Source organism: Carcharhinus amblyrhynchos, chromosome 2 (genome assembly GCF_965287045.1).
Source record: "Carcharhinus amblyrhynchos chromosome 2, sCarAmb.v2.hapA, whole genome shotgun sequence".
Classification (NCBI taxonomy): domain Eukaryota; kingdom Metazoa; phylum Chordata; class Chondrichthyes; order Carcharhiniformes; family Carcharhinidae; genus Carcharhinus; species Carcharhinus amblyrhynchos.
In genome coordinates, this window is record NC_137325.1 from 119,937,083 (window position 1) to 119,958,490 (window position 21,408).

Here is a 21,408-nt window from a genome sequence, read left to right on the forward strand (position 1 = left end):
CGACTTTGAATAGAAAATCCTGTTGCCTATCAATGCAAGATGGTCACCGATACCTGTCAGCACTTGCGCACTTAGCAGCACATTTGCAGAATTCTATGTTGTCATTTATAGGAGACAGTGCTGATTGGAAGTCATTCACCCAGTCTGAGCCCTGCAGCGGGCAGGCAATTAGGGCACAGCCTCTCGGCAGTTTCCTGGGATCAGAATGGGGAAGGGAGTGGAGGCTTCTGATCCACCCAGTAACAGCTGCAATTCTGTTTGCAGCTCTGGGGCTCGATTATCCCAGGCGACCACATTAAATCATTTACAGGGCAGTCAGATGGTGGAATACAGGCTTTATTAGCCAGCATCCTTCCCATACCACTGAGATGTGCTGCAATCACAGGATGATTTATTAGAAGAAAGAATGGGGGAATCAAAGGCTCAAAAAATGTCAACGAAATCAAATGAGATCAAAAAAGGTCAGACCAGAGAGATCATGTTGCTGGCACTGTAATATTTGCAACTCCAGGACCAGTGGTCACTGTGCATGCACCCTGCTACATATTGTCTTCTATAAAGATGGTGACCACACATTCATGGCGTTGACAACATACGTAGCCAATACAAAAATAAGGACGCCATGTTGAAACTTTGCATGTCATGGTTAGACTTTAGCATCAAATTTTGAAAAGGGTCGTGGAAGAGGAATCAAGAGCAAGTTTATCAGGATGAGTTGTGTGTACACGTTGGTGAAGGTGGCATTACTCTCCGTGGAGCAGAGAAGGCACTAAATACCTAAAAGTAGGTATTTAAAGTTATAAACATTTTAATAGAATAAATACGAGGAAACCAAGTAGGTAAAATGTTAGAATCCGTCATTAAGGAGGAAATTGCGAGGCATCTTGAAGGGAATTGCTTGATAGGGCGGACGCAACACGGTTTCATTAAAGGGAAGTCGTGTCTGACAAATTTACTGGAGTTCTATGAGGATGTGTCTAGGGCAGTGGATAGAGGAGAGCCGGTGGATGTGGTCTTTCTGGATTTTCAGAAGGCGTTTGACAAGGTACCTCACAAGAGGTTATTGCAGAAGGTCAGGGGACATGGAGTTGGGTGTAGGGTGTTAGTGTGGATAGAGGATTGGTTGTCAAATAGGAGGCAGAGAGTGGGGGTCAATGGGTGCTATTCGGATTGGCGGTTGGTGACTAGTGGGGTGCCCCAGGGGTCGGTGCTGGGGCCTCAGCTATTTACCATTTATATAGATGATCTGGAGGAGGGAACCGAGTGCAGGGTGTCGAAATTTGCTGATGACACCAAGATTGGGGGAAAGGCAAATTGTGCGGAGGGTGTGGAGAGTCTGCAGAAGGATCTGGATAGGCTGGGCGAATGGGCCAGGAAATGGCAAATGGAATTTAATGTTGGCAAGTGTGAGGTGGTCCACTTTGGTAGGAAGAATGGTAGGAAGGACTATTACTTACGTGGCGAAAAACTGCAGCAGGCGACGGTGCAGAGGGACCTCGGGGTCCTTGTGCATGAGTCGCAAAAACCCAGCTTGCAGGTGCAGCAGGTGGTCAGGAAGGCGAATGGGATGCTGGCCTTCATAGCGAGGGGGATTGAATATAAAAGTAGGGAGGTCTTGCTGCAGCTGTATAGGGCATTGGTGAGGCCGCAGCTGGAGTACTGTGTGCAGTTTTGGGCGCCGCACCTGCGCAAGGATATTTTGGCCCTGGAGGGAGTGCAGAGGAGGTTTACTAGGCTGATACCGGAGTTGAGGGGATTGAGCTATGAGGAGAGGCTGAATAAACTAGGCTTGTACTCGTTAGAGTTTAGAAGAATGAGGGGAGATCTCATTGAGACGTATAAGATGATGAATGGGATGGATAGGATAGAGGTGGAGAGACTCTTCCCGCTCAAAAAAGACAGTAGGACTAGGGGGCACAGCCTCAAGATAAAGGGGAGGCGGTTTAGAACGGAGTTGAGGAGGAACTTCTTCACTCAAAGGGTGGTGAATCTCTGGAATTCTCTGCCCGTTGAAGTGGTGGAGGCTGCCTCGCTAAATATTTTTAAGAAGCGGGTTGATGGGTTCTTGATAAGAGAGGGGATTAAGGGTTATGGGGAGAGGGCGGGAAAGTGGAACTGAGCCACAACAGATCAGCCATGATCTTATTGAATGGCGGGGCAGGCTCGAAGGGCTAGATGGCCTACTCCTGCTGCTATTTCTTATGTTCTTATGTTCTTATGTAACCAGAGGCCAGAGATTTAAAATAATTGAAAAACAGGGGAAATTAGGAGGTTTTTTTTCCCACAGAAAACCTGGAACTCTCTAACTGAAAGGATAGTGAAATCAGATTTCATAGCAACTTTCAAAAGACAATTGGGCATGTACTTGAAGAATGGCTTGCATGATTATAGGCAAAATGTTGGACAATTTCTAAAGCTCCTACAAATGCACAACTGGGCAAATGCCATCTTTGTGCCGTAAGATTCTATGACCTCACTGAGATTAGGAAGTGCAAAAAATGTCTGCATAGAGTTACCAGAACAATGTGCCCATGCCAGCTCAGCTCAGATTTTGTTTGCACCAAAATGGTGTATTTGGCACCCACTGCCGCAGAACAGCATCTGCAGAGAGCTGGAAGCAAGACTCTAAAATCATCCTCTCTTTCCACTTGTGCTACTCCACTTCCTTTCTTGTCTTCAATTCTGCCCAAACTTATTACATTCCAAGGTGTTTATTCCCCATTCATGTCTAGATTTTAGCCAATTTCTGTAAATGCTTTTAAGAGCTAGATGTTTCTGGTGCTTTCAATTCCTCTGACTTTAGTTCTCAAAATGTGCACTTATAATAAATCATTATAACTTTTTTTTCCTTAAAAAACCCTTTACTCACTTTCCCGTGACTTTTTTTGTCCATGCTACCTACTAATTTCCAGGGGTCAATTAGCTCAACTGGCTAGATAGCTAGCATGTGATTCAGGATAACACCAGGAGTGTGGGTTCAATTCCTGTTCTGACTGAGGTAGATACAGACCCTGCCACCTCATCCTGCCCCCCAAGAGCATAAGGCAATGGCAAAAGACCACTGACAAAAATTGACAAGTAAATAGCTCCAAGTGATGCATCAGCCAGCAATGAGCTAAGGACCTGCATTCGGGCACAGCACACATCGTATAACTTTACCCAAGTTCCAACTGCCATTCCTCCCCACCATACGTAATCAGTCAATAATACCGTATACATCTATTCCACACACTCATGGGTTAAGGTGACCCATGACCTCCAGGCCTGTTATATTGATTTTTTTTTAATGAGCATAGATTAAAAACTTGAAATGTAGAAGCCAAGTTTAAACCTAGCCAGACTCTACAATTTGCAAACTGCAAAGCTGGAGCACACAGCATTCCTGCAGCCAACCCTTGGACAATCAACTTCCCATCGAAACCAGACAGACCTGGAACTGCCTGGCCATGTGCCTGCAGCCACATTGCTTCAGAGCAAACCACTGCTTACACCTCCAGTGAACCTACTTTGTTAGAAGAATGCTACACAGCCTTGGTGGCATCCAGCTCAGACTGAGGTCAGAGGCACAGCATGAAAAGAACAGCTGAAGATTCAAAAACATGCCCTCTGCTTCTATTGGGCACAGAGTCTTCGAGAGGGATACGAAGAAGGGGAATAAAAGGAACAACTGGAGCCCCTCTCTCTCCAATTTTGCACCTTCTTTAACAGTGCCTCCAGAGAGCACCTTCAACTAGCAGCTAAGCAGTACATCTTGGTGAGGATCACCAGACTGACCAGACCTAGATGATTACCCCGGTGAGACAACCTGAAAACCAGAATCCTGTAAATCTCGAAACATCAGTCAACCCTTAAAGACCGAGACACAGCCTGACCCAGCTTAACTCAATGCGTATTACTTGTCTTTTCAGACAAACAATTCAAATACAGTGATAGGGACCTGTGGATAGGGTGTAGCAAATCCTTGGAAGCACGTGTCAGAAGTAGATAGCTAGTGTAGATTTAAGACTGTTTACTGAAAAGTCCCGTGAAGTGATTGATAGAGTTTAAAGTCCAATAGTAGAGACTGATAAATATTATTTTTTCTTAATTGAGTGTTCAATCAATGTTTTGGACATTCACCTGACTCTTGTTCCCTATGTCTACCTCACTGCATAATACACCCCAGTTAAAAAGAGTTACTGCAAACTGGTCAAGGTTAGTCTCAGCACATTTACTCATGTTTTGCTTTACAACACCCTACTTGGCTAAATACTTTTCAACATGAATATTACCGTCATGTACTTCTTGATTTTTTGTTTGCCAATCCTGGCTGGTTTTATTTTGTAGCAAACGCCGCAAGCTTTCGGAACTGGCTGTCCCTTCATCAGGTGGCTGGAAGTTCAACGCCCAGCCACTTGACGAAGGGACAGACTATTCCGAAAGCTTGCAGCATTTTTTCTGTTCTATTTTTATTCCAATTCAATCCAATCAAATCCAATTCAGAGTCTCAACAAGTTGAGACATTCCAGATCCAAGCTGACAAGACAGGGCTCTCACCACCTGTCTTGGGCTTGATCTACATGATCCAAGCTGATCGGAGTAGGCATAGCTCCTCCTCCAAGGCTTGATCTTATTTGCATCTTAGCCAAAAAGTTGAGATGCTGCTTTAAAAAATTACTTCAAATGAAGCTAAAATGTAACCTAATGACTTCAACCAAGCACAGCATGTCGATACTACGCTTGATCTTAGCCAAAAGGCAAAGCTTGTGACATTTTTTGTTACTACAAACAAACTTGTTGGACGTCAAGCTGGTATTGTGGGATTTCTTTCTGTTTTACCCCAGTCCAATGCCGGCATCTCCACATCATGGTTTTACTTTCGCTGCCTTCCTTGTTTAATTACGCATCACTTCACGATGTAACCATCTTGTTGGTATATTAGCATCCTCCATGATCCATGCAGCTGATCTTTGTTGAATATCCTTCAATGCCAGAAACATTGCCAAAATGGAATCCCCTTCAGTTATACACTGATTTCTTTAAATTTCCTGTGCTTCCCTCATATCACATTACTGGGGAAGTAATCCGGAGAAATCCTGCTCTAATCTCAACAACTGGATCCCTAAATTCAACTTAAAGGATTACAGACCTTTCTTCACCAATATAGTACACTGCGAAGTGGACCACAATTACACGTTGCTATTGCTTGCTTTGCACAATCTTTTCCATTCTATTCAATATGTTGGTTAATCTTGCACTATGGAAGTAACAAGACAAAAACTCATGAAAACCCATTTACTATTAAAACCCCGATCACCACTGCATTTCCAGCTATGCTGCTAATTTACCAGTCTGCTATTTACTTCATGTTGTCTTTCACATCCATTTATCTGGCTTGTCTAGAGTCCTCACGTTGCCACAGAAGATTAGAGATACAAATCTATTTGAAAGCATAAATTGCCCTGGGTACTTCTGCTTTTTCCCGTTCAACAATCCCCCTCCACTGCTTTATCCATGTCTCTATATAAAGCTCTCAAATACTCCCTCTAAAAATTATCTGACCTGTCAAATTGGCTCCAGCAACTTCTCCCCTTAAAATTTTCAGCTTAAGCAATGAACATTGGGGGCACATTGTGTTACTGTTTGCTTAGGTCATCACCTTGTGCTTGAAATTTTCATATCTTACAGAAACGTGCCAACAATATTCCTTCCTGTGTCTACATTTTTAGATTTTTTTAAATTTTGAAGTTTGTATTACTTGCCAATATCTGCTAGCCGTCTTAACATCTAATTGTCACCTCCTTCGCCCTTTGCATCAGATTTTAATTTTCACCAAATACACATTTTAAGGGTCTTTTTCTGAAATTATCAAACTGCTTGTCTAGTGTCCAACACTGGGTAAGCAGTTTTTTCCTAAAATTAAACACTGGAAAGACTAAAGCCATTGCTCTGGTCCTGAGCGACTGTCTCCATTCCTCTTTCTGGTAATTGTCTGAAACTGACTTAGGCTGTTCACAACTTTGACTCTGCTGACCACAGTTCTACACAATCACTAAGATCACCTGTTCACACTTCGACAAAACTACCCATCTCTGTCCTTTCCCTAGCTCGCTTGCAGCTGAAACTCTCATTCAACCTTTCTTACTTTAGGTGTCACCATTCCAACTCTGCTGGAATTTCTGCTGCCCATGTCCTTACTTCTAACTTGTTCACTCATCACAGCCATTACTCATTGGTCGACATTAGTTCTCAGTTAAGCGATGCCTCGATTTTAAAGTTCTCATCCTTGTTTGCCAAGTCCCTTCAAGGCTCATCCCTACTTATCGCTATAATCTCCCTGGCCCCACAAACCTCTGAGATACCTGCTCACTGCTTTTTATCTGTTGCATATTCCCCAGTTTTAATTTATCATTGATGGCTCTACCTTCAGCTGCATAGACGCTAAGTTCTGGAATTCTATCCTAAACCTTTTTAGCTGTCTTTCTCACTGTCCTTCTTAATGCTCCTTAAAATCTATTTCTTTTAAGAAGTTTCAGGTCATCTACTCTGATATTGCCATATGTGGCTCAGTGCCAAATGCTGCTTTACAAAACTCTTGAGAATATTAAACAAACATTCTTGTTTAATATGTTAAAAAGTTGTGGTCATTTAATCAATCATTCTTTTCTCACTTCACTGCATTACCAGTTCAAGCTGATGCATTTTCGGCTCAAGCTCGACTCCTACAACTCCAAAAGGTGTGTGGGTTAGGTTGATTGGCCACGCTGCATTGCCCCTTAGTGTCAGAGGACTAGCGGGGTAAATATGCAGAGTTATGGATAGAGGGCCTGGGTGGGAATGCTGTTGGTGCAGGCCTGACTGGCCAAATGGCCTCCTTCTGCACTGTAGGGATTCTATGAGCTATCTTACTTCATATCAGGCAGACAGAAATCATTTTCAATTAGTTACTTGTTCCCTTCTAACGATACCCAATTAACATCAAGCAAGTGATCTACTTACAGTTGACAAACAGATGGAAGAAAGTGGTCTGTGGTTTGGGAACAGATGGAAAGGGGAAGGAGAAAGATGAGATGTAAAACAGTTACATTGATGGTCTTGAAAAAAATTCCACTAACTCCTTGAACTTGCAAAAAAAACTTGCATTTTTATAATGCCTTTCATAACCACATGACATCGCAAAGCTTGGGATGTCACCCAATGAGTTACTTTTGAAGAACAACGTGTAATATTATAATGTAGGATGTAAGCTGGTTTTCCGTGATAATGGAGTTTCCAGCATGGAAACATGCCCTTAATCTCAACTTATCCATGCTGCCCAGTTTTTAACCACTAAGTTAGTCCCAATTGGCCACTTTTGGCGATATCACTCGATACCCATGTTACCCATGCAACAATTTAAATGCTTTTTAAAAGATAAAATTGTACCTGCCTATTACCTCTGGCAGCTTGTTCCAGACACTCACCACCCTTTGGACCCTTTTGTAACTCTTCCCCCCCCCCTCACCTTAAACCTGTGCCCTCTAGTTTCAGGTTCACACACCTTTGGGAAAAATACACTGATGTATCTATTCCCTCATTATTTTATAGATCTCAATAAAATCACTACGAAGCCTCCTACGCTCCACAGAAAAATGTCCCAGTTCATCCAGCCTCTCCTTACAACTCAAACCATCAAGTCCCGGTAACATCCTAGTAAATCTTTTCGGCACTCTTTCTAGTTTAATAATATCCTTTCTATAATAGGGTGACTCGAACTACACACAGTGTTCCAAGTGTGACCATACCAATATCTTGCTCAACTTCAACAAGACATCCAACTCATGTATTTAATATCCTGACCAATGAAACTAAGCATGCAGAATGACTTCTTCACCACCTTGTCCACCTGTGTCTCCACTTTTCATAAGCTATGAACCTGTACTTCTCGTTCCCTTTGTTCAGGAACTCCCCAATGCTCTACCATTAACTCAGTAAATCCTGCCCTGATTCAATCTACCAAAATGCATCACCTGCCCTGGTTCAATCTACCAAAATGCATCACCTCACATTTATCTAAATTAAACTTCATCTGCCATTCATCAGTCCACTGGCTGAATTGATCAAGATCCTATTGCAATCCTAGATAACCTTCTTTACTGTCCATTATACCACTAATTTACCAAACCAGCCTCCCATCTCTAGTCTCTGTCTACACTTTTCACTGCCTCGGAAAAGCAGCCAGCATAATTAAAGACCTCACACGCCCCGCGCATTCTCTCTTCCACCTTCTTCCTTCGGGAAAAGATACAAAAGTCTGAGGTCAAGTACCAACTGACTCAACAACAGCTTCTTCCCCGCTTCTGTCAGACTTTTGAATGGCCTTACCTTGCATTAAGTTGATCTTTCTCTATACCCTAGCTACAACTGTAACACTACATTCTGCACTCTCTCGTTTCTTTGTCTTTGAATGGTATGTTTTGTCTGCAGAGTATGCAAGGAACAATACTTTTCACAGGATGTTAATACATGTGACAATAATAAACCAAATCAAAAAAATGCCTCCTAAATCCTCATCCAAATTATTGATAAAATGACAAACAACAGTGGACCCAGTGCCAATCTCTTAAGCACACTACTGGTCACAGAACTCCAGTTTGAAAAACAATCCTCTACAACCACCTCTGTTCCCATAAGATATAACATTACGCAACAACCTACCAAGCAATACCTTATCAAAGGCCTTGCTAAAGTCCACGTAGACAATGTTGACTGCACTGCCCTCATCTACTTCTTGGTTACCCCTTCAACAAAGTCAATCAAAATTTGTGAGACATGATTTTCCAATCACTAGGCCACACTGACTGTCCTTAAATCAGTCCTTGTCTTTCTAAATATCTGTAGATTTGGGCTTAATGAAGATGGAAGTGAGAAAATTGGATTTTAGGAAGAGGTAACAGTTTTAATTTAATTTCCAATTCTCAAATTTGACATTCAGAATAAAAGGTGGACATAATACATAATTTTAATATAGGTCCTTTTGACCTAAATATGCATTCAAGAAGAATTTCTAACTTTAAAAGAAATATTTAGCTAAATAAATTAGACTCAGTGAAGACAAAGTCTCAGAACAAATGTTCAAAAAAAAACTTTGTTTAAGTTTACCAAATGCAAAAAAGTAACAAGTTTCAACATTAGAACTACTCATTTACACTAATATTGGGCATTCAGGAGCGAAAGAGACAATATTTTCAACAATATAAAATTGTTAACGTGATAATATTGTTTTAATATGAAAAACATATATAATAATGCAGTGATTGAGTTTAAAACCCAATTAAGGAAACAGCAGTGAACATTTCAAGGATTATTGCTGCAGTAAGTGCCTGAGAGGATAAAACAGTCATAAAACATAGAACAGTACAGGCCCTTCGGCCCTCGATGTTGTGCTGAGCTATGTCCGAACCCAAGATCAAGCCATCCCACTCCCTATCATTCTGGTGTGCTCCATGTGCCTATCCAATAACTGCTTGAAAGTTCCTAAAGTGTCTGACTCCACTATCACAGCAGGCAGTCCATTCCGCGCCTCAGCCACTCTGAGTAAAGAATCTACCTTGGACATCCGTCCCATCTCTCACACCATGAACCTTATAATTATGTCCCCTAGTAACAGCTACATCCACCCAAGGAAGTAATCTCTCCCCCTTGTCATCTTATAAACCTCTATTAAGTCGCCTCTCATCCCCCTCCGTTCTAAAGAGAAAAGCTCCAGCTCCTTCAACCTTTCCTCATAAGACCTACTCTCCCAACCAGGCAGCATCTTGGTAATTCTCCTCTGCACTCTCTCCAATGCTTCCACATCCTTCTTATATAGTGAGGTGACCAGAACTGAATATAATACTCCAAGTGTGGTCTCACCAACGTCTGGTATAGTTGCAGCATAACCCCATGACTCAAGCTCAAACCCCCTGTTAATAAACTCGAACACACTATAAGCCTTCTTCACGAGTCTTTCTACTTGACTGGCAACCTTCAGACATCTATTGATATGAACCCCAAGATCTCTCTGTTCCATCAATTCCTTAGAACCCTGCCGCTGACCCTGTAATCCGCATTCAAGTTTGTCCTACCAAAATGAATCACCTCGCACTTATCAGGGTTAAACTCCATCTGCCACTTTTTGGCCCAGCTCTGCATGCTATTAATGTCTCTTTGCAGCCTACAAAAGCCCTCCATCTCATCCACTACTCCACCAATCTTGGTGTCATCAGCAAATCTACTAACCCACCCTTCAGCCCCCTCTTCCAAGTCATTGATAAAAATCACAAATAGCAGAGGACCCAGCACTGATCCTTGTGGTACACCACTGGTAACTGGCCTCCAGTCTGAAAATTTTCCCCTCCACCACCACCCTCTGTCTTCTATAAGACAATCAATTACTTATCCAATCAGCCAAATTTCCTTCTAGCCCACACCTCCTTTCTTTCTTCATGAGCCTACCATGGGGAACCTTATCAAACGCCTTACTAAAATCCACATATACAACATCAACTGCTCTACCTTCGTCTGCGCACTTCATTACCTCCTCGAAGAATTCAATCAAATTTGTGAGGCAGTCCACGAAATCTTGCTTAAAGACCATGTTCAGAACAATCATAAAAGGTCTCCTAGTCGGCACCAATTAGAAGAATTTGATTTAAAGTCTTTCATGACATTGTCATCAATTAAATACTTTGAAGTCTAAATGGCTTAAATACTATAGCATCCAATTTGCACAAATCCCATAAAGCAACAATGAGACAAATGATAAAATATTTTTCAATGTTGGCTGAGGGAAAAAGGTTGGCCAGGACACTGGGAAAATCTCCCTGCTCTCCTTCGCGTAATATAGTAGGGTCTTTTATATTGGTGACTAGTGGGGTGCCCCAGGGGTCGGTGCTGGGGCCTCAGCTATTTACCATTTATATAGATGATCTGGAGGAGGGAACCGAGTGTAGGGTGTCGAAATTTGCTGATGACACCAAGATTGGGGGAAAGGCAAATTGTGCGGAGGGTGTGGAGAGTCTGCAGAAGGATCTGGATAGGCTGGGCGAATGGGCCAGGAAATGGCAAATGGAATTTAATGTTGGCAAGTGTGAGGTGGTCCACTTTGGTAGGAAGAATGGTAGGAAGGACTATTACTTATGTGGCGAAAAACTGCAGCAGGCGACGGTGCAGAGGGACCTCGGGGTCCTTGTGCATGAGTCGCAAAAACCCAGCCTGCAGGTGCAGCAGGTGGTCAGGAAGGCGAATGGGATGCTGGCCTTCATAGCGAGGGGGATTGAATATAAAAGTAGGGAGGTCTTGCTGCAGCTGTATAGGGCATTGGTGAGGCCGCAGCTGGAGTACTGTGTGCAGTTTTGGGCGCCGCACCTGCGCAAGGATATTTTGGCCTTGGAGGGAGTGCAGAGGAGGTTTACTAGGCTGATACCGGAGTTGAGGGGGTTGAGCTATGAGGAGAGGCTGAATAAACTAGGCTTGTACTCGTTAGAGTTTAGAAGAATGAGGGGAGATCTCATTGAGACGTATAAGATGATGAATGGGATGGATAGGATAGAGGTGGAGAGACTCTTCCCGCTCAAAAAAGACAGTAGGACTAGGGGGCACAGCCTCAAGATAAAGGGGGGGCGGTTTAGAACGGAGTTGAGGAGGAACTTCTTCACTCAAAGGGTGGTGAATCTCTGGAATTCTCTGCCCGTTGAAGTGGTGGAGGCTGCCTCGCTAAATATTTTTAAGAAGCGGGTTGATGGGTTCTTGATAAGAGAGGGGATTAAGGGTTATGGGGAGAGGGCGGGAAAGTGGAACTGAGCCACGACAGATCAGCCATGATCTTATTGAATGGCGGGGCAGGCTCGAAGGGCCAGATGGCCTACTCCTGCTCCTATTTCTTATGTTCTTATGTTTACCTGAGACAGAGGAGAAAGCAGTTTAACATTTTGCTTGATAGTCTCCCTCCTCCAAAGATGCAGCATTCTCTCAGTACCACACATACGTATGTGTCAGCCCACTTATGTGCTCAAGTCTAGGGCTTACAGGTTCTTTTGACTTAGAATGCTTCAACTGAGCCAAGATTAACATCAGTACCCATAATTGGAATGTGCATTCTCCAAGTTTTAAAACGTATAATTGTCGACGTCAATATCCAATTTAGTCATTTTTGTTATTCATCTTTACCCAGTCAAAAATTGTATTTGAAATCAAACATCTCCCAAAGAACATGCAGACATATATAAGTGATTTTACAACTGATTCTCCTTACTCCCCCAAAATGGTTGCCAAAAAGCCACCCACACTTATTATGCACCTACACTAGGATTGCACACGTTACTATTTTCTTAAGACAAATATTCAGCAAATACTAATAAATATTCATGAATCCCTTGGCTGAATCAAGGACCAATCACCAGGATTACAAACAACTTTTTAGAGCTGCCTGAAACTGCAAACTCACTCAACCAGATGCACAATCAGGATTAAGATTGCTCAGCAATTGTGAACTTAATTATACATACCTGTGGCAATTCCCATTCAGATTTGGATCCATCTGTGCGATAGTAATACTGTCGGCCTTGATCATCTGTATGTTTCATCCACTGCAAACAAATACATTGTTTTACATTTTTGAGCAACTGTTCATAGGATTCAGCAACGCCTTGACGTTATAAAGAGGAAATTGAAAATGCTGCTACATTGCACGAGTAATGATCCACAAAAGTTTAAGTCCTAATTCTTTAGCCGACAGAAAATTTTGAAATTGAGACAATGTAAATCAATACCGAGCTTCAATCATCAATTGCAATATTGACAAGAAACTGCCAAAGCCTTTACTATTTCGTTGGATAATGGAGGCATATTAATTTCTCTAAAAACACTTACATTCTCATAAGCAAATACTTAAATTTTAGAAATATAAATAATCTGTTCTAATGACATTAAGAAACGATAACGAATCTGCTCAACCTCTTGCAACCTACAAGAAGCCAAACAGAAACTTACAAGGACATGCAAAGCTCTTCATATCCAATAGAATGTATGTGTAAATTTTAGCTTGCCCCCAAAATGTGACCCTCACTTCACTGAAAATGTTGTCAACAAATATTCAGTTGATTAATAGGAATCCTTCTAATTTATTTGCACCCGACACTAATCATTCACAATATTGCCGACTGAAAATGGTACTTAATTTAACAGAGATTGTCAATCTAGGGAAATTTCAAATGCATTTGTCTCCGTAATAGAAATTTACACGAGTAATAAAAGTTGTACAGTTGCCTTTTAATTAATATAGTAAGAGCAGACCGATAAAGAGCAAATCAACTGAAGAGAAGAAATCAAAGTACCTTTTCATCAGTATATTCATTGACATACAAAGTTTGGCCACGCTCATCCATTTCTTCTGACCAACCACGTGGAGGTAAATCAAACTGATCTGAATGGCTGGAGTAAATGCTGCGGTAGCTCTCTTCTGTGTTGTGATGCTGGAAGCATTTAGAGAAGGAACATGTTGTGCTTTATGTGTCTGATTATGTAAGCTTCAGGCATTTGAGAACTGCTGTTACTGAAAAAATATAGAAGTAGATACAGATTTCCCTTTGACAGAAAGTATCCCCTTAATTTAAAGAAATGAGAAGTGAAGGAAACACTTAATTCTGAGTTCTCCCAAAACATACCAAGAATCACAGGGAAGAGAGAAAGTTCCAAAATTCTATCACCTTGTATACAAAGAAGTGTTTCCCAAACACGCTCCAAAACCTGGCTCTAATTTTTAGACTATGCTGCTTAACTTGAGGCTCCCAAGCTAACAGAGTAATTTCTCCCAATCTATCCCATGTGCCCCCTAATATCTTGATCAAATCACTCCTTAGCCATCCAAATTTTAAAAAATATAACTTTAGTTTATGCAATGTATTCTCAGTTTAACCAAGTACCATTCTAGTAAATCTACATTGCACTCCCTCCAAAGCTAATGTATCTTGCTACGGTGTGGTGCCCAGCAGTGCTTCATATTCCAGGTTTGCTCCAATTAGAGCTTTACATAAAGGAACAATAACATCCACCTCCCCATATTCTATTCCTTTACATATAAAGGCCACTCTATTAACATTTTTAATTTTCTGAACTTGTTTGCGAAATTTTAATGATCTGAGTACCTGGACTCTCAAAGTTTCTTTGGATTTTCATAGTTTCTCACCAGGGAGTACTAGCAACACAAAGTACTTTGTTCCATCCTTGATAGATTGTTTGCCAAATATATTAGAAATATTAATAGAGCAAAGGTAGGTACATAGAATTAAGCTGCAGATGAGCCATCATCTCTGTGACTGGCAGAATAGGCTTGAGGAACTAATTGATCTATTATGTTCTTTTGCAAGCATGGTTACTATTTTCAGGTTACAAATAAGCTGCTTTAAATCAGTGTGTTTAAACAAAAATCAGCACTACTTTAGCCCTCAGCAAGCCCTGCTCGCCAATAACTGCCCACTTAAATTGGTTCCTGGTTCCCAGTGCCTCAGATTTTAAATTGCCATCCACATATCCATACATAGTTTGTATTCAGAAGGCATTTGATAATATTCCCAATAAAGGCCCATTAGCTAAAATTATAGCTCATGGTAAAGAGAGACTTGTCAAAGCTTTTCATTTTCCATTCATCAGGACAGGTGCAAGAATGCCTCACCAAATTTTCTTCCACAGCACCTCCTAAACCTGCGACCTCTACCATCTAGAATGACAAAGGAAGCAGATGCATGGAATATCGCCATCTTTCCCTTTCAAGCTCCCCTCCAAGTTACACACTACCCTGTCTTGGAACTACATTGTTGTTCCTTTAATGTCACTGTCACTTGACTGTCCCTGCATATGAATATTTGTAGCTTCCAACAAGGTTAAGTGCACTACATTGCGAGCCTGACTGCTAATCTTAAAATGGTCGGTAGTTTAATTCTTGACACATTCAGAATTGGCCAGAAGAGCCTGGAACTTACTTCCTGATTGGTGGCACGGTGGCTAGCATTTTTGTCTCATAGCGCCAGGAACCAAGGTTCAACTCCTGGCTTGGGTTACTGTGTGGAGTTTGCATGTTCTCCCTGTGCCTGCATGGGTTTCCCTCTGGGTGCTCCGGTTTCCTCCCACAGTTCAAAGATGTGCAGATTAGGTAGATTTGTATGCTGAATTGCCCCTTAGTGTCACAGGGACTAGCTATAGGGTAAATGCGTGGGCTTGAGAGGATAGAGCCTGGGTGGGATTGTGATCGGTGCAAACTCAATGGGCCAAATGGCTTCCTTCTGCACTGCAGGGATTCTATGATTCTAATGGCATTGTGGGTGTGCCTATAATGGGCTGCAGAGGTTCAAGGAGGCAGCACATCACCACTTCAAGGGCAATTAGGTTTGGGCAATAAATGCTAGCTTATTCAACAAAGCCACATCCCAATAACAAATATTTTTAAAATTCAAATTTCAAAAAGGGACAATATTTAAATTATGAGAAGACAGAAACTAACTGGCAAGTCAGCTCTGATTTTTGAGACATCACTAGAGTAAATGCAGAAGGAAACCATGCTTTTCTTTATTTAAAAAAGGTACAATGTCTGCAGAGGACAGGTCCCTGTATATGAATATGTGTAGTTTCTAGCAAGGGTAAGTCAGCTGCATTGCAATCCTGACTGATCATCTTAAACTGGTTGGTAGTGTAATTCTTAGCAAACTCAGAATTGTTCAGCAAATGCTGCCCAAGTGCAGAATCACATCAAATGTTAGACATATTCTGAGTTTTGCAAGCAGAGGTTAGTGAAATAAAGTCAGTATGCTGCCTTTTATGAACAGCCAAAGTGACATGCTTTTTCTTAGGCTGTGCCAGTTATTGAGACATACGGCCTACATACCTGGCAGTGCAGCGAAATTCATAAACCATGTTACTCGTGTGTGTCTTAGGCGAACGTTGTTTTGCTTTGACAACAGCATCTTGTTCGCGGAAAACACTACTTGTATTGTCACTGCATGGTAGCAACTTGAAATAGCCAGCTTCACCTGTCATTCAAATTTTTGGAACACTTCATCTGTGGTAGGGTGAGCACTTTAAGTCCAAAAGTGGCAGCCTTAGGCCCATTCATGAATACGTATGATATAAAGCAAACAGTGATCTGATAAGGGGACTATTGTGCTGCAGGATAACTTGCAGTTATATTCTACTACGGCCCATTTCATTGTAAGGTTTGGTCAATAAGCAATTGGCTCAGGCCCTTCTTAGAAGTTTGTTGTTAAGGCTTCCCTAGCCATTGCATATTTCTGATATGCAGATCACATGATTGCTTTAACAAAATATGCAGCTGCATGTAACAATTTCCTTGCATACCTTAGTGTGCTCCAAATTCACCTTTGAAATGGAGTAGCCTGTTAAGCTTCCTTTCCTCGACATGCTAGTTGAGAAATGTGTTAATGGGGTCTTGCCTGCTGCCTACCATAAGCCTATCTTCATTGGTCAATATATGCATTGCAATTTCTACAGTTCCAATATGCTACAGGATTGGCCTTATTGCCAACCTTTTCTCATACAGTTGAGATTATTGTTCCCTTTGAAGTTTGGTATTTTCCCATCCATCCTGATGAGTGCAAGACATGAAGCTTTGATAGCCTGTCTCTTTTTTTCATAAAATTACTGACCTAGTTAGAAGATTGGTTAGATAGTAAAAATCAGAGTATGGATCATGAGTGAATTGGAAGGCTTGACTAAATAGTGTCTGGAAATAATGCTTAAGGGGTGATTTGATAGCAATTTTAGAATTTTGAAAAGGGTTGCTAGGGTAGAGAGAGAGAGAGAGAGAGAGAGAGAGAGTTTAGTGGTGCAGGAATCTAGAACAAGGGAGCATAAACTTACAATCAGATCCAGGCTATTCAGAAAGCACTTCTTTATGTAAAGAGCAGTAAAATTGTGGAACATTCTCCTACAAACTGCAACAGATGCAGGCTCAATTAATTAATAGATTTTCCCAAGGCAGGAGTATAAAAGGATATGGAAAAAAGGTGCATGGGTGGAGTTAAGATTCCGGTCAGTCACGATCTCATCAAATGGCAAACAAGCTTGAAGGATTGAAAAGCCTATTCCTCTGGATTGTGTTTCATTAAGTTATTCAACTATGAGCATAATCCTATCCTTGTCTGACTTTCATAATCACATACATTTTCCACTCAGTAACTACTACAAGCAGGGTCTTCAGTTATTTCCCTTTGTCGAGAGAGAGAGTATTTAGTGGTGCAGGAATCTAGAACAAGGAAGCATAAACTTACAGTCAGAATCAGGCTACTCAGAAAACACTTTTTTACATAAAGAGCAGTAGAACTGTGGAACACTTTCTCACAAATTGCACAGATACAGGCTCAATTAATAATTTCAAATCTGAAATCAATAGATTTTCCCAAGACAGGAGTATAAAAGGATATGGAGCAAAGGTAGACGGATGGAGTTAAGATACTGGTCAGTCATGATCTCGCCAAATGGCAAACAAGCTTGAAGGATTGAAAAGCCTATTCCTGCGGACTGTGTTTCATTAAGTTATTCAACTATGAACATAATCCTATCCTTAGCTGACTTTCACAATCACATACATTTTCCACTCAATAACTACTAGAAGCAGGGTCATCAGTTATTTCTTTGTCACAGGAACAGGATAACTAAAAGCAGCTAACACCGTAGCTAGTTAGAGGTTGTAGTTCAGTACCATATAGAATTCAAATAAAGCCTTAACAGAAAGCTTTGAATACATTTTTATATTTAAAGGACTCAACAGTTTCTGGTTCTTAACTTGTAAATTTCAGCAAATAACGATACTTTAGTTAGCAGATACATTTCATTTATCTATTCAGTGCTAGACTTAAGTAAAGAATACTGCATATAACCTACACAGATGAACCTCCGCAATCATTTAAGACTTAAAATATCAAGGTATGACAGTTCACATAATGCCACATATACTTAGTTACTCAATAATATGTATTTCACCAATATGTGCATCTCAATCGCTTGGTGTACCTACTGCACTAAATGCAATTATAGGATCAAAATAAAAATGCAAGCGCTTCTGTAAAACTTAGTTTAAAATTCACATAGTTTTAGTGCTCATTTTGTATGTCTTTAAAACTAAATATAGCTGTACAATCAGTAAAAAGTGATAATTCTTCAAACTGCCTATAAATTCTAAGATATCTTAAACAACAATAGAAATGTTGAGGAATTTCACAATTATGACAACATTACAACATTTTGAAACGTCCAGTATTGTGTACTCCACATATATCCAGAACTCTCAAATGCTCCAAGTAGCACATCATCATCTTCCTCCCCTCTGAGCAATCATGAGGCTTAGCTCTCTCTGACACTCTGATCCACTCCTCAGTTGCCCTCAACAACTCCTCGTCTACCAATACATGCATGGGATGAAACATCTGTCATTTTACTTGCTCCCTTCCCATCACATAGAGCCCCAAACACACCTTCACGAGAAATAGCATTTATTTGTATCTACTTCAATTTTCCATACTGCATTCGCTGCTTATGTTGTAGTCTCCTCTATTGCTTTGAAATGCAATTGGGTAGTTGCTTTGTGGAATTCCTCCATTCAGTTCACGTGAGGGTCTGAGCTTCTAGTCACTGCTCATTTTAATTCACAAATGGACTATCCGCCAGTTCAGACAGCGTTAGGCAGATGGGACACTTCAATAGTTTAATCCCTTCGCTAAATTTGTGGAGAAAGGAATTTCAGGTGAATATGTTATGCATTAATGTGTAAATTACTGATACTTTCATGACCAGTATTTTAACTTGAATTAATTAGAACGCCAAATTTCAGGAAAAACATACAAGATAAAAGTCTGTGAACTCATAAAACGTACACTACTGTATGGGTTTCCTCCAGGAGCTCCAGCTTCCTCCGACAGTCCAAAGATGTGTAGGTTTCGTGGATTAGCCATGGTAAATGCACAGGGTTTATGGGAATAGGACAGAGTCAGTACAGATCTGGTGGACTGGATGGCCTCTTTCTGTCCTGTAGGGATTCCATGATTAACATGTTCACCCTAATGTGAAATCAATTTCTGAAACTGCAATATACTATACTCTGGGCTTTCAGATTCAAATAAATGCTGAGAGCCACACACGACTAAAATACAAACTATTTATGAAGAAACCGCTCAGACAAGGATACAGCATATAGAATCCCTACAGTGCAGGAGGCGGCCATTTAGCCCATCAAGTCTGAACCGACTCTCCAAAAGCCCAGAATCGAAACCGGGTCCCTGGCACTGTGAGGCAGCAGTGTTAACCACTATCCACCGTGCAGTCCTTGTTACAAAAAAAGGATTTTATTACTGCATGTTTTGATCCTTTTAGAATTTTTGCAAACGCTGTGCTCATTAATTTACAAATTTTCATATAATTTACACCGAAAAACCAAGCTCTCATGAGCCAAGTTCTTTAGTTTAGCGTAGTGGCACAGTAATGAGCACTGCTGCCCCACAGCACGAAGGACCCAGGTTCAATCCCCAGCTTGGGTGACTGTGTGGAGTTGGCACGTTCTCCCCACGTCTGCATGGGTTTCCTCCAGGTGCTCCAGTTTCCTCCCACAGTCTGAAAGACGCGCTCATAAGGTGCATTGACCTGAACAGGCACCGGAGCGTGGCAACTAGGGGAATTTCACAGTAACTTCATTGCAGTGTTAATATAAGCCTTACTTGTGACTAATAAATAAAACTATAATTTTTAACTTCAGCACAGCTTAATCTTTCGGTCTGCAATCACAAAAACAGTCACAGAAGCATCTCACATAAATCACTTCAGCAATAGGAAACAATTATATATCTGGTAGTGAAATAGGCACATTTTGACACATTTGAACATATGGATTAGGAGAAGTAGGCCATTCAGCCCCTTGGGCTTGCTCTGTCATTCAATAAAATCACAGTCGATTGTAATCTTAGCCTCAACTTCATATTCCTGTCTAGCCCTGATAATCTTTCAATGTTTATCAAAAGTCTATCTACTTTTGCCTTAAAAATAGTCAAAGAATCTGCTGCAATCACCTTTTGAGGGAGAATTCCAACAAATCACAACCCCTCAGGGAATTTCCTTCAGGCGTCTTAAATGGGTGATCCCTTATTTTTAAACAGCGGCCCCTATTTCTAGATTCTCCCACTAGAGGGAACATTCTTTCCACATCCACTGTGTTTGGTCCTCTCCAACATTCGGAACACTGCATTTCTTTTTTTAAAGAAGCTTTAAATTATATCCTTTTGGAGTGAGTAGAATATATACAGATTTATAAACAAAATTTCAGTAGAAATTTGATCTGACGTACATGCAATAGAGACTATTGGTGAAATAATGGTCTTTGACCTCTGCTGTTATACTCCTTGGCCCACATGTAAAAGAAAAAAATACAAAAGGCCTTTTTGATGTCTCTATCTGCATGCACACTTCAAAACAATTTTCAATCTCTACATTCATCAGTATTTTTTCATACTCACATTTCTTGCTTTTCCTCAGAAAATGCTTCTGTGCATTAAATTTTATGATAACTATTAGGTTACTCTGCCCTACTGTTGTACCCTCTGTCTACATCCAAATCACATAAGCGTACACAGGTCCAGAAGATTTGACAGAGGCTCTCAATGCTCATGATTTTTGAGGGGTTAAGCATTTGGCCCATCGTGTCCATGCTGCCTCTCTGCAAAAGCAATGCACTGAGTACCACTGCCTTGTCTTGCCTTCTGTCCACTGCCCTGAAAAATCACACCCAGAGACTTGGCATTCAACATATGGAATGATGTGAAGCTGCGGTAATTCAATGATAGATATCCACTTTGCACGCAAGAAAAAAGTTATAGCTTTTTTGTTCAAGAGTGAATTTTCAATGCTGTACCAAGTCTTAATTACCAAATTCCCTAGCACCAAAAATTAACAAGCGTAAAGCATTCATTTTTCATAATCATAGTGCAAGAGGCCATTCAGCCCATTGAGTCTGCATCAACCAAAAACCCACCCAGGCCCTACTCCCTCATATTTACCCTGCTAATCCCCTTGACACTTGGATCAATTTAGCACGGCCAATTAACCTAACCCACACATCTTTGGACTGTGGGAGGAAAGCAGAGCACCAGGAGGAAACCCACGCAAACACAGAGAACATGCAAACTCCACACAAAATGGTTTTTCACAAAATCTTTCTCATCTTTATATTGTATGTAACTTGACACTGAAGCTACATTACTATTCAAGCTTACACTTTCAGCTTAGATGTGTAGTTTACTATGGATTGTTTGATTTCATTGATTAAGAAGAAATTCCATTACTTGCCCGATTCACACAGGCCCACATCCCCTTTAGATGGCGCTGGCTTTTTCAAAATCTCAAAAAAACTAAAAC

At 41.0% G+C, this 21,408-nt stretch overlaps 1 protein-coding gene across 3 annotated transcripts in view; it reads right to left on the reverse strand.

The window, feature by feature from the left end:
* arhgap12b (Rho GTPase activating protein 12b) overlaps positions 1-21,408 on the reverse strand; it is a 220,588-nt gene that overhangs the window by 98,265 nt on the left and 100,915 nt on the right. The window contains exons 4-5 of one of the 3 annotated variants that reach the window (XM_080212026.1): positions 13,335-13,472; positions 12,507-12,587 (exon numbers count right to left, since the gene is read on the reverse strand). The exons of 1 other annotated variant lie outside the window; for it this stretch is intronic. In XM_080212026.1, the coding sequence (XP_080068152.1) occupies positions 12,507-12,587; positions 13,335-13,472 (219 nt within the window). The remainder of the gene's footprint in view (positions 1-12,506; positions 12,588-13,334; positions 13,473-21,408) is intronic. One more of the 3 variants, XM_080212037.1, reaches the window with a different exon arrangement.